This window comes from Sceloporus occidentalis, unplaced genomic scaffold (assembly GCF_023333645.1).
Source record: "Sceloporus occidentalis isolate IW3139 unplaced genomic scaffold, rSceOcc1.0.p SCAF_580, whole genome shotgun sequence".
NCBI classification, from domain to species: domain Eukaryota; kingdom Metazoa; phylum Chordata; class Lepidosauria; order Squamata; family Phrynosomatidae; genus Sceloporus; species Sceloporus occidentalis.
In genome coordinates this window covers 51,799-65,495 of record NW_028317560.1, presented here as the reverse complement: position 1 = coordinate 65,495, position 13,697 = coordinate 51,799, and the positions used below count along the sequence as shown (strand labels likewise).

Here is a 13,697-nt window from a genome sequence, read left to right as displayed (position 1 = left end):
CTTCGGCAATCGATCAAGCTCTTCCGTGTAGGCGATGTGATTAAAGGCGCCATTTATTTCACCGCCCCAGCTATATCTCATGTTGCCCTGAGCGACCGTGTTTAACCCTTTCTCTGCTTTCATCAAAAGAACCAGCTTGGAGACAACTCACATGGGAGTTCGCCCGCGCGCACACACGTAACGGGGGGGGATGAGACCCGAGCGCGTGCGCGCGCACACACACACATAAAGGGGGAGGAGACAAGAATGCACCGGGGGGAGGGGTCAAATAGAGCAAGACGCTTAAAAACCTGTCAGCTGCCCTAAAGGCTGAAAAAGTATATTCCACATCACCTGCCCACCTCCTGTGAATGGGGGTCTCTTGCTGAATCCGCCCCCTCCCCTGACTCCTCGCCCATGAAAGTGCATCACTCCATGGTTAACCCCTTGAGGTCACTCTATATACTTCCTGGGTTCACTGCGGGAAGATATCCTGGGCTGCCGCTCCTCGCTCCACCTCCTCCACTGCAGCACGTTGTCGCCGGTAACACTCCAGGCTGCAGAGCGGCACAAAAGTCTCCGAGCAGCAATACTTCTTAATGTTCCCGCAGCCCGGAACAGCGCAGAGCGTGGGGGCTGGCAGGGCCAGGCGTGGCTCCAGGGGGGTAGGTGCCGGTACCCCCGTGGGGTAGGAGATGGTAATGGCCCCCACTGTGTTCTGGTAGCGGACGGTGGGGCAGGGGGGCTGGCGGGCCCGCCTCTCGCGGGGCGTTTTCACACCCCGGGACTTGGAGGTCTTGGTGAGCCGCTCGATGGTCTGCTTCTTGCTCTCCTCGGCCTTTTTGGCCGCCTGCAGCCTCCGCTTGCGAGCCTTCTCCTCCCTCTTCACCAGCATCTCCTCGGAGAGCTCCTGCGGGGGCAGGGGGTAAACGGCCGGGGCAAAAACAGGAAGGGCCTGCATCTGCTGCTTCTGCAGGAGGGCTTTCTGAGGAGAGACAGCAAGGGCGATGAGCCAGGATGGAGTAAATGGGCAAATAACTGCCCCAGAAAGTAGATTCTACCCCACCGGTATCTACATGAACTTCATTACCCCTATGCCTTGTGTAACACACACAAGCAGAAATACCACACACACACACACACACACACACACACACGTGTGGGGTAACGGGGTACCTGGCGCGCAGTCAGTAGACTCTCGTCAGTCTCGCGTTTCAGGTCTCCGTTCACATCCAGCTCTCCTCTCTCCAGAGCCTCCAGCCAGCGAGACTCCTCATCCTGCTCGGCCCCCGCGGACGGAAGGGGGTCCAGGTTACTGTCCTCGTCTGTTGGAGGGAAACACAACCCCTAGGACAGTTGTTTAGACCTGCGCAGGTCAGGGACAGGAGACGGGACCTACGTGCCTCTAACTTACCCAGCCAGGCCCGGTACTGCTCTATGGGGACGCCCTCCACACCCTCCAGGGGCTCCTCCTCATCATCCACAGCCAGCATGGGGACGGGCGACAGCTCCGGGATCACAGTGAATGTAGGAACACTGGGGAGGAAGCAACGGTACCCAATGATCACCCTCATCGCCCTGCAGTGGGAGGGGCAGACCCTATGTCCCATAGCTCCCTGCTGTGGGAGGGGCAGACTGTGTCCCATAGATCCCTGCTGTCACCTGCAGTGGGAAGGGCAGAGTTTTTAACATTACCTTTTTGTACCAAGAACCTGCCCCCCCAGCTTGATCTTCAGTTTCAGCTGGGGTTTTGCGGGGCTGTCGGGGGGCTTGTGTTGAGGCTTTGTGGGGCCCTCGGGGAGATTGTGCTGGGGTTTTGTGGGGCCATCGGGGGGCGGGGCCGGTCCAGGTACCTCTTGGTGATGTTTTTTCTTGTGTTTTTTGTGCTTTTTATGCTTCTTCTTGTGGATTCCGTGGACAGTGACATAGTCTTCATCACCTGAGAATAAACAGACATTACCCTCCAGCCGGAGCCTTTCCCCTACACAGTCCCTCCCTATAGACCATCCTATCACCCCTTCTCCATGTCCCCTCCAAATCACCCCCCTGCGTGCAGTACCACAAAGTACCCCACCAAATCACCCCTCTGCGCACAGTCCCACAACACTCCCTTACCCCACCAAATCACTCCCCAGCGCCCCCAACACTCCCTTACCCCACCAAATCACTCCCCAGCGCCCACAACACTCCCTTACCCCACCAAATCACTCCCCAGCGCCCCCAACACTCCCTTACCCCACCAAATCACTCCCCAGCGCCCCCAACACTCCCTTACCCCACCAAATCACTCCCCAGCGCCCACAACACTCCCTTACCCCACCAAATCACTCCCCAGCGCCCACAACACTCCCTTACCCCACCAAATCACTCCCCAGCGCCCACAACACTCCCCTACCCCACCAAATCACTCCCCAGCGCCCACAACACTCCCTTACCCCACCAAATCACTCCCAAGTAGTGATGTCCGGATCATGAACGAATCGTTCATTTGATCCGGTTCTTTTTAGTGATCCGGATGAGTCGGTTCACTAGACTGAACGATTCGTTTGTAGCGGTTCAGTCTGTGAATCATCATGCAGCTGTAACCTGATCCTAGAGCTGTGAGTCATCTGCAGAGCACTCTGGGGTCAGGTTACAGCTCATTAATTCTCACAGGAACGATGACTCATAGAGTCAGAGATTCGTTCAAAGAGTCGAATGATCCGAAGAGTCGAATGAACCGAAGAGTCGAATGAACCGAAGAGTCGAATGAACCGAAGAGTCGAATGAACCGAAGAGTCGAATGAACCGAAGAGTCGAATGATTCGAATCTTACAGGGATCCGGATCTTACAAGGATCCGAATCTTACAGAGATTCGAATCATTCAGAGAAAATCACTGATACCATACTTTTATAAATAAATACATTAATAATGTTCACACTGCCCCCAGGATTTAGATTCCCCTGAGTTTGCCCCCCTTTACCTATAACTGCACCTACAGTTAACTTTATTAAATTAATTAAATTAACCCTCAATCATCAGCATAAAATTAACCCTTATACCCCATCAACCATAACTGCCCCTGAAATTAACCGTAAAGATCCCATTAACCATAACGGCCCCTGAAATTAACCCTAAAGACCCCATTAACCACAACGGCCCCTGAAATTAACCCTAAATACTCCATTAACCATAACTGCCCCTAAATTAATTGCATGTACTCCAGATAAATTACCTAATAAATTGGTATGGTTGATGGGGTCTTTAGTGTTAATTTGGGGGCAGTTATGCTTAATGGGGTGTTTAAGGATAATTTAGGGGCAGTTATGCTTAATGGGGTCTTTAGTGTTAATTTAGGGGCAGTTATGCTTAATGAGGTGTTTAGGGTTAATTTGGGGGCAGTTATGCTTAATGGGTCTTTAGTGTTAATTTAGGGGCAGTTATGCTTAATGAGGTGTTTAGGGTTAATTTGGGGGCAGTTATGCTTAATGGGGTTTTTAGTGTTAATTTAGGGGCATTTATGCTTAATGAGGTGTTTAGGGTTAATTTGGGGGCAGTTATGCTTAATGGGGTGTTTAGGGTTAATTTGGGGGCAGTTATGCTTAATGGGGTCTTTAGTGTTAATTTAGGGGCAGTTATGCTTAATGGGGTGTTTAGGGTTAATTTGGGGGCAGTTATGCTTAACGGGGTGTTTAGGGTTAATTTAGGGGCAGTTATGCTTAATGGGGTGTTTAGGGTTAATTTGGGGGCAGTTATGGTTAATAGGGTGTTAAGGGTTAATTTTAGGGGCAGTCATGGTTGATGGGGTGTTAAGGGTTAATTTTAGGGCAGTCATGGTTGATGGGGTGTTTAGGGTTAATTTAATGGTGAGGGTTAATTTAATTAATTTAATAAAGTTAGCTTAAGGTGCAGTTGCAGGTAAAGGGGAATGTAAATCCTGGGGGCAGTGATTATGAATGTATTATTTATAACAGTATGGTGACATTCTCTGAATGATTACAATGCCAATGAAGGCAGAGAGTCGTTCAAAGATCCGGATCTTACAATGATCCGGATCTTACAGTGATCCGGATCTTACAGTGATCCGGATCTTACAGTGATCCGGATCTTACAGTGATCCGGATCACTGTAAGATTCGGATCCCTGTAAAACCCGAATCTTTGAACGACTCTCTGCCTTCATTGACATCACTGGAGGCAGGGGGGAGGATTCATAATGAAAGGGGCGGGGCGGAGGATTCATAATGAAAGGGGCGGGGCCAATCGTTAGTGTGCCTGCACGGAGTTACTGGAAAACAGTAACTCCGTGCAGACACACTGAGTGATCCGAAGATCCGGATCATGAATCGGATCATTTCAGTGAACGAATCGAAATGATCCGATTCACTTTAATGATCCGAACTTCCCATCACTACTCCCAAGCGACCCACAACGCTCCAGTACCCTCCCACACAACACTCCCCTACCCCACGCCACCAAATCACCCCTTTGCGCACAGTCCCACAACACTCACCTACCCCACCAAATCACTCCCCAACGCCCACAATGCTCCAGTACCCTCCCACACAACCCCCCCCCGACCCATAACGCTCCATTACCCCACCAAACACCCGCCCGGTCCCACAACGCTCCAGTACCCCACCAAACACCCGCCCGGTCCCACAACGCTCCAGTACCCCACCAAACCACTCCCCAGCGTCCTACTACCCTGTGGGCCGCAGTCCCTGAACGCCCTCTGTTGCCCCCGTGCCTCTCTCACCTGTACCCTCCATAGCCTTCCGTTTCCAGCTGTTACTCATGCCCCTCTTCCGTCTTCACATGTTTTCACCGGATATCCACCAGTGCCCCGGAACTAAATGTTCTCAGAATCAGCTTCCGGTGGGACCATTTACTCGACGCACCGAGTGCAGGAAGTGGCGGTTTTAGGGCTGGTAAAGGGGGGGTGATCGGGATTCAGTGTTACAAGTCACTAGCGCCTGACCCAACCCACTTACATATGCATGCCTACCAAATCTCCCTGCTCAGTGTGGTCAGTCCCTCTCTGAACCCCAAGTGTCTTTGTTTCGTTTGGCCAGTCCCTCCATATATGCAAACTGTCTCTGTTTCCTGTGGCTACTCCCATCGCTATACCCCAAATTACTGATTCTCTCTCTCCTCGCCTGATGCCCCTCTTTTCTAGGAACAAGGAATGATTGCTGGGTATGAGGGGTAAATAAACCCATTATTATTCTAAATGCCCCACCCCAGCCACACCTCTAACCACCTCCCTGGACTGCCCCCGTAAGAAAAGGGGAGAGCACAGCAGCTGCAGTTTAATGTAAGAAGAATGGGGGGGCAGCTGCAGTTTAATGTCAGAAGAATGGGGGAGAGAGCGGCAGCTGGAGTTTAATGTTAGAAGAATGGGGTAGAGCGTGGCAGCTGCAGTTTAATGTTAGAAGAATGGGGGAGAGCGCAGCAGCTGCAGTTTAATGTTAGAAGAATGGGGGAGAGCGCGGAAGCTGCAGTTTAATGTTAGAAGAACTGGGGAGAGCACGGCAGCTGCAGTTTAATGTTAGAAGAATGGGGGAGAGCCCAGGAGCTGCAGTTTAATGTTAGAAGAATGGGGGAGAGCGCGGAAGCTGCAGTTTAATGTTAGAAGAACTGGGGAGAGCACGGCAGCTGCAGTTTAATGTTTGAAGAATGGGGTAGAGCGCGGAAGCTGCAGTTTAATGTTAGAAGAATGGGGGAGAGCCCAGGAGCTGCAGTTTAATGTAAGAAGAACGGGGGAGAGCGCAGCAGCTCCAGTTTAATGTTAGAAGAATGGGGGAGAGCGCGGCAGCTGCCGTTTAATGTTAGAAGAATGGGGGAGAGCGTGGAATCTGCAGTTTTATGTTACAATAGGGGAGGGCGTGGCAGCTGGAGTTTAATGTTAGAAGAATGGGGGAGAGCCCAGGAGCTGCAGTTTAATGTTAGAAGAACTGGGGAGAGCGCGGCAGCTGCAGTTTAATGTTTGAAGAATGGGGTAGAGCGTGGAAGCTGCAGTTTAATGTTAGAAGAATGGGGGAGAGCCCAGGAGCTGCAGTTTAATGTAAGAAGAACGGGGGAGAGCGCAGCAGCTCCAGTTTAATGTTAGAAGAATGGGGGAGAGCGCGGCAGCTGCCGTTTAATGTTAGAAGAATGGGGGAGAGCGTGGAAGCTGCAGTTTTATGTTAGAAGAACTGGGGAGAGTTGGCGGCTGCAGTTTAATGTTAGAATAGGGGAGGGTGCGGCAGCTGCAGTTTAATGTTAGAAGAATGGGGGAGAGCGCAGCAGCTGCAGTTTAATGTTTGAAGAATGGGGGAGAGCGCGGCAGCTGCAGCTTAATGTTAGAAGAACTGGGGGAGAGCGCAGCAGCTGCAGTTTCATGTTAGAAGAACTGAGGAGAGCGCGGCGGCTGCAGCTTAATGTTAGAAGAATGAGGGAGAGCCCAGGAGCTGCAGTTTAATGTAAGAAGAATGGGGGAGAGTGCAGCATCTGCAGTTTCATGTAAGAAGAATGGGGGAGAGCGCGGCGGCTGCAGTTTGATGTTAGAAGAACGGGGGAGAGCGCGGCAGCTGCAGTTTATTGTTAGAAGAATGGGGGAGAGTGCGGCAGCTGCAGTTTAATGTTAGAAGAATAGGGGAGAGCCCAGGAGCTGCAGTTTAATGTTAGAAGAATGGGGGAGAGCGCGGTGGCTGCAATTTAATGTTAGAAGAATGGGGTAGAGCCCGGGAGCTGCAGTTTAATGTTCGAAGAATGGGGGAGAGCGCGGAAGCTGCAGTTTAATGTTAGAAGAATAGGGGAGAGCCCAGGAGCTGCAGTAAGAAGAACGGGGGAGAGCGCAGAAGCTGCAGTTTGATGTTCGAAGAATGGGGGAGAGCGTGGCAGCTGCAGTTTAATGTTAGAAGAATAGGGAGAGCGCGGCGGCTGCAGTTTAATGTTAGAAGAATGGGGTAGAGCCCAGGAGCTGCAGTTTAATGTTCGAAGAATGGGGGAGAGCGCGGAAGCTGCAGTTTAATGTTAGAAGAATGAGGGAGAGCCCAGAAGCTGCAGTTTGATGTTCGAAGAATGGGGGAGAGCACAGAAGCTGTAGTTTAATGTTAGAAGGATGGGGGAGAGTGCAGCAGCTGCAGTTTAATGTTAGAAGAACTGGGGAGAGTTGGCGGCTGCAGTTTAATGTCAGAATAGAGAAGGGCGCGGCAGCTGCAGTTTAATGTTAGAAGAATGGGGGAGAGCGCAGCAGCTGCAGTTTAATGTTTGAAGAATGGGGGAGAGCACGGCAGCTGCAGTTTAATGTTAGAAGAACGGATGAGAGCGTGGCAGCTGCAGTTTAATGTTTGAAAAATGGAGAGCGCGGCGGCTGTAGTTTAATGTTAGAAGAACGGGAGAGAGCGCGGCAGCTGCAGTTTATTGTTAGAAGAATGGGGGACAGTGCGGCAGCTGCAGTTTAATGTTAGATGAATGGGGGAGAGCCCAGGAGCTGCAGTTTAATGCTAGAAGAATGGGGGAGAGCGCGGCAGCTGCAGTTTAATGTTAGAAGAACGGATGAGAGCGTGGCAGCTGCAGTTTAATGTTTGAAGAATGGGGGAGAGCGCGGCGGCTGCAGTTTAATGTTAGAAGAACGGGAGAGAGCGCGGCAGCTGCGGTTTATTGTTAGACGAATGGGGGAGAGCGCGGCAGCTGCAGTTTAATGTTAGAAGAATAGGGGAGAGCGTGGCGGCTGCAGTTTAATGCTAGAAGAATGGGGGAGAGCGCGGCGGCTGCAGTTTAATGTTAGAAGGATGGATGAGAACGTGGCAGCTGCAGTTTAATGTTAGAAGAATGGGGGAGAGCGCAGCGGCTGCAGTTTAATGTTAGAAGAATGGGGGAGAGCGCGGCGGCTGCAGTTTAATGTTAGAAGAATGGGGGGCAGCGCGGCGGCTGCAGTTTAATGTAAGAAGAACGGGGGAGAGCGCAGCAGCTGCAGTTTAATGTTCGAAGAATGGGGGAGAGCGCGGAAGCTGCAGTTTAATGTAAGAAGAACGGGGGAGAGCGCAGCAGCTGCAGTTTAATGTTAGAAGAATGGGGGGCAGCGCGGCGGCTGCAGTTTAATGTAAGAAGAACGGGGGAGAGCGCAGCAGCTGCAGTTTAATGTTCGAAGAATGGGGAGAGCGCGGAAGCTGCAGTTTAATGTTAGAAGAATGGGGGAGAGCTCAGCAGCTGCAGTTTAATGTAAGAAGAACGGGGGAGAGCGCAGCAGCTGCAGTTTAATGTTCGAAGAATGGGGGAGAGCCCAGGAGCTGCAGTTTAATGTAATAAGAACGGGGGAGAGCGCAGCAGCTGCAGTTTAATGTTCGAAGAATGGGGGAGAGCGCGGAAGCTGCAATTTAATGTTAGAAGAATGGGGGAGAGCTCAGCAGCTGCAGTTTAATGTTAGAAGAACGGATGAGAGCGTGGCAGCTGCAGTTGAATGTTAGAAGAATGGGGGAGAGCGTGGCAGCTGCAGTTTAATGTTAGAAGAATGGGGGAGAGCACAGAAGCTGCAGTTTAATGTTAGAAGGATGGGGGAGAGTGCAGCAGCTGCAGTTTAATGTTAGAAGAACTGGGGAGAGTTGGCGGCTGCAGTTTAATGTCAGAATAGAGAAGGGCGCGGCAGCTGCAGTTTAATGTTAGAAGAATGGGGGAGAGCGCAGCAGCTGCAGTTTAATGTTTGAAGAATGGGGGAGAGCACGGCAGCTGCAGTTTAATGTTAGAAGAACGGATGAGAGCGTGGCAGCTGCAGTTTAATGTTTGAAAAATGGGGGAGAGCGCGGCGGCTGTAGTTTAATGTTAGAAGAACGGGAGAGAGCGCGGCAGCTGCAGTTTATTGTTAGAAGAATGGGGGACAGTGCGGCAGCTGCAGTTTAATGTTAGATGAATGGGGGAGAGCCCAGGAGCTGCAGTTTAATGCTAGAAGAATGGGGGAGAGCGCGGCAGCTGCAGTTTAATGTTAGAAGAACGGATGAGAGCGTGGCAGCTGCAGTTTAATGTTTGAAGAATGTGGGAGAGCGCGGCGGCTGCAGTTTAATGTTAGAAGAACGGGAGAGAGCGCGGCAGCTGCGGTTTATTGTTAGACGAATGGGGAGAGCGCGGCAGCTGCAGTTTAATGTTAGAAGAATAGGGGAGAGCGTGGCGGCTGCAGTTTAATGCTAGAAGAATGGGGGAGAGCGCGGCGGCTGCAGTTTAATGTTAGAAGAATGGATGAGAACGTGGCAGCTGCAGTTGAATGTTAGAAGAATGGGGGAGAGCCCAGAAGCTGCAGTTGAATGTTAGAAGAATGGGGGAGAGCGCGGCGGCTGCAGTTTAATGTTAGAAGAATGGGGGGCAGCGCGGCGGCTGCAGTTTAATGTAAGAAGAACAGGGGAGAGCGCAGCAGCTGCAGTTTAATTTTCGAAGAATGGGGGAGAGCGCGGAAGCTGCAGTTTAATGTAAGAAGAACGGGGGAGAGCGCAGCAGCTGCAGTTTAATGTTAGAAGAATGGGGGGCAGCGCGGCGGCTGCAGTTTAATGTAAGAAGAACGGGGGAGAGCGCAGCAGCTGCAGTTTAATGTTCGAAGAATGGGGGAGAGCGCAGAAGCTGCAGTTTAATGTAAGAAGAACGGGGGAGAGCGCAGCAGCTGCAGTTTAATGTTCGAAGAATGGGGGAGAGCGCGGAAGCTGCAGTTTAATGTTAGAAGAATGGGGGAGAGCTCAGCAGCTGCAGTTTAATGTAAGAAGAACGGGGGAGAGCGCAGCAGCTGCAGTTTAATGTTCGAAGAATGGGGGAGAGCCCAGGAGCTGCAGTTTAATGTAAGAAGAACGGGGGAGAGCGCAGAAGCTGCAGTTTAATGTTCGAAGAATGGGGGAGAGCGCGGAAGCTGCAGTTTAATGTTAGAAGAATGGGGGAGAGCTCAGCAGCTGCAGTTTAATGTTAGAAGAACGGATGAGAGCGTGGCAGCTGCAGTTGAATGTTAGAAGAATGGGGGAGAGCGTGGCAGCTGCAGTTTAATGTTAGAAGAATGGGGGAGAGCGTGGCAGCTTCAGTTTAATGTTAGAAGAATGGGGAGAGCGCGGCGGCTGCCGTTTAATGTTAGAAGAACGGGGGTCAGCGCGGCGGCTGCAGTTTAATGTTAGAAGAATGGGGTAGAGCCCAGGAGCTGCAGTTTAATGTTCGAAGAATGGGGGAGAGCGCAGCAGCTGCAGTTTAATGTTAGAAGGATGGGGGAGAGCGCAGCAGCTGCAGTTTAATGTTAGAAGAACTGGGGAGAGTTGGCGGCTGCAGTTTAATGTTAGAATAGGGGAGGGCGCGGCAGCTGCAGTTTAATGTTAGAAGAATGGGGGAGAGTGCAGCAGCTGCAGTTTAATGTTAGAAGAATGGGGGAGAGCCCAGGAGCTGCAGTTTAATGTAAGAAGAACGGGGGAGAGCGCAGCAGCTGCAGTTTGATGTTCGAAGAATGGGGGAGAGCATGGAAGCTGCAGTTTAATGTTAGAAGGATGGGGGAGAGCGCAGCAGCTGCAGTTTAATGTTAGAAGAACTGGGGAGAGTTGGCGGCTGCAGTTTAATGTTAGAATAGGGGTGGGCGCGGCAGCTGCAGTTTAATGTTAGAAGAATGGGGGAGAGTGCAGCAGCTGCAGTTTAATGTTAGAAGAATAGGGGAGAGCGTGGCGGCTGCAGTTTAATGCTAGAAGAATGGGGGAGAGCGCGGCGGCTGCAGTTTAATGTTAGAAGAATGGGGGAGAGCGCGGAAGCTGCAGTTTAATGTTAGAAGAATGGGGGAGAGCGCGGAAGCTGCAGTTTAATGTTAGAAGAATGGGGGAGAGCGTGGCAGCTTCAGTTTAATGTTAGAAGAATGGGGGAAAGCGCGGCGGCTGCAGTTTAATGTTAGAAGAATGGGGGTCAGCGCGGCGGCTGCAGTTTAATGTTAGAAGAATGAGGTAGAGCCCAGGAGCTGCAGTTTAATGTTAGAAGAATGGGGGAGAGCGCGGAAGCTGCAGTTTAATGTTAGAAGAATGAGGGAGAGCCCAGGAGCTGGAGTTTAATGTAAGAAGAACGGGGGAGAGCGCAGCAGCTGCAGTTTGATGTTCAAAGAATGGGGGAGAGCACGGAAGCTGCAGTTTAATGTTAGAAGGATGGGGGAGAGCACAGCAGCTGCAGTTTAATGTTAGAAGAACTGGGGAGAGTTGGCGGCTGCAGTTTAATGTTAGAATGGGGAGGGCGCGGCAGCTGCAGTTTAATGTTAGAAGAATGGGGGAGAGTGCAGCAGCTGCAGTTTAATGTTTGAAGAATGGGGGAGAGCGCGGCAGCTGCAGTTTAATGTTAGAAGAACTGGGGAGAGTTGGCGGCTGCAGTTTAATGTTAGAAGGATGGGGGAGAGCGCAGCAGCTGCAGTTTAATGTTAGAAGAACTGGGGAGAGTTGGTGTCTGCAGTTTAATGTTAGAATAGGGGAGGGCGCGGCAGCTGCAGTTTAATGTTAGAAGAATGGGGGAGAGCGCGGCAGCTGCAGTTTAATGTTAGAAGAACTGGGGGAAAGCGCAGCAGCTGCAGTTTAATGTTAGAAGAACTGGGGAGAGCGCGGCGACTGCAGTTTAATGTTAGAAGAACTGGGGAGAGCGCGGCGGCTGCAGTTTAATGTTAGAAGAATGAGGTAGAGCCCAGGAGCTGCAGTTTAATGTAAGAAGAACGGGGGAGAGTGCAGCATCTGCAGTTTAATGTAAGAAGAATGGGGGAGAGTGTGCGGTGTCTGCAGTTTAATGTTAGAAGAATGGGGGAGAGTGTGCGGTGGCTGCAGTTTAATGTTAGAAGAATGGGGGAGAGTGTGCGGTGTCTGCAGTTTAATGTTAGAAGAATGGGGGAGAGTGTGCGGTGGCTGCAGTTTAATGTTAGAAGAATGGAGTAGAGCGTAGCAGCTGCAGTTTACTGTTAGAAGAATGGGGGCGGCCCAGCAGCTGCAGTTTAATGTTAGAAGAACGGATGAGAGCGTGGCAGCTGCAGTTTAATGTTTGAAGAATGGGGGAGAGCACGGCGGCTGCAGTTTAATGTTAGAAGAACGGGAGAGAGCGCAGTAGCTGAAGTTTAATGTTAGAAGAATGGGGGAGATAGCAGCAACTGCAGTTTAATGTTAGAAGAATGGGGGAGAGTGTGCGGTGGCTGCAGTTTAATGTTAGAAGAATGGAGTAGAGCGTGGCAGCTGCAGTTTAATGTTAGAAGAATGGGGGAGGGCCCAGCAGCTGCAGTTTAATGTTAGAAGAACGGATGAGAGCGTGGCAGCTGTAGTTTAATGTTTTAAGAATGGGAGAGAGCGTGGCGGCTGCAGTTTAATGTTAGAGGAATGGGGGAGAGCTCGGCAGCTGCAGTTTAATGTTAGAAGAACGGGAGAGAGCGCGGCAGCTGCAGTTTAATGTTAGAAGAATGGGGGACAGCGCGGCAGCTGCAGTTTAATGTTAGATGAATGGGGGAGAACCCAGGAGCTGCAGTTTAATCTTAGAAGAATGGGGGAGAGCCCAGGAGCTGCAGTTTAATGTTAGAAGAAAGGGGGAGAAGGGCAGCTGCAGTTTAATGTTAGAAGAATAGGGGAGAGCGCGGCGGCTGCAGTTTAATGTTAGAAGAATGGGGGACAGCGCGGCAGCTGCAGTTTAATGTTAGAAGAAAGGGGGAGAGGGGCAGCTGCAGTTTAATGTTAGAAGAATGGGGGAGATAGCAGCAACTGCAGTTTAATGTTAGAAGAATGGGGGAGAGTGTGCGGTGGCTGCAGTTTAATGTTAGAAGAATGGAGTAGAGCGTGGCAGCTGCAGTTTAATGTTAGAAGAATGGGGGAGAGTGCAGCATCTGCAGTTTAATGTAAGAAGAATGGGGGAGAGTGTGCGGTGTCTGCAGTTTAATCTTAGAAGAATGGGGGAGAGTGTGCGGTGGCTGCAGTTTAATGTTAGAAGAATGGGGGAGAGTGTGCGGTGTCTGCAGTTTAATGTTAGAAGAATGGAGTAGAGCGTAGCAGCTGCAGTTTACTGTTAGAAGAATGGGGGCGGCCCAGCAGCTGCAGTTTAATGTTAGAAGAACGGATGAGAGCGTGGCAGCTGCAGTTTAATGTTTGAAGAATGGGGGAGAGCACGGTGGCTGCAGTTTAATGTTAGAAGAACGGGAGAGAGCGCAGTAGCTGCAGTTTAATGTTAGAAGAATGGGGGAGATAGCAGCAACTGCAGTTTAATGTTAGAAGAATGGGGGAGAGTGTGCGGTGGCTGCAGTTTAATGTTAGAAGAATGGAGTAGAGCGTGGCAGCTGCAGTTTAATGTTAGAAGAATGGGGGAGGGCCCAGCAGCTGCAGTTTAATGTTAGAAGAACGGATGAGAGCGTGGCAGCTGTAGTTTAATGTTTTAAGAATGGGAGAGAGCGTGGCGGCTGCAGTTTAATGTTAGAGGAATGGGGGAGAGCTCGGCAGCTGCAGTTTAATCTTAGAAGAATGGGGGAGAGCCCAGGAGCTGCAGTTTAATGTTAGAAGAAAGGGGGAGAAGGGCAGCTGCAGTTTAATGTTAGAAGAATAGGGGAGAGCGCGGCGGCTGCAGTTTAATGTTAGAAGAATGGGGGACAGCGCGGCAGCTGCAGTTTAATGTTAGAAGAAAGGGGGAGAGGGGCAGCTGCAGTTTAATGTTAGAAGAATGGGGGAGAGCGCGTCAGTTTCATGTTCATAATCAACAAATAATGTACTTATTACATTAAAACATCCATCTTCTGGCACACACCGCACACCTT

The 13,697-nt window shown here is 50.9% G+C and overlaps 1 protein-coding gene across 1 annotated transcript; it reads right to left on the bottom strand.

The window, feature by feature from the left end:
- Positions 1-454: 454 nt before the first annotated feature.
- LOC149271052 (INO80 complex subunit B-like) lies at positions 455-4,758 on the bottom strand. Its single transcript, XM_089507670.1, has 5 exons — positions 4,719-4,758; positions 1,675-1,918; positions 1,394-1,515; positions 1,156-1,304; positions 455-964 (listed from the first exon to the last, which is right to left on the bottom strand). The coding sequence occupies exons 1-5, from the start codon at positions 4,756-4,758 to the stop codon at positions 455-457; spliced, it is 1,065 nt and encodes a 354-aa protein (XP_089363796.1).
- Positions 4,759-13,697: the final 8,939 nt, after the last annotated feature.

Coding starts and splice junctions, on each gene's coding strand:
- LOC149271052 (XM_089507670.1), bottom strand. CDS start 4,758: ATGAGTAACAGCTGGAAACGGAAGGCTATGGAGGGTACAG. Junction 1,305..1,393: donor GCAGTACCGGGCCTGGCTGG/GTAAGTTAGAGG, acceptor TCCCTCCAACAG/ACGAGGACAGTAACCTGGAC. Junction 965..1,155: donor GTCTACTGACTGCGCGCCAG/GTACCCCGTTAC, acceptor GTCTCTCCTCAG/AAAGCCCTCCTGCAGAAGCA.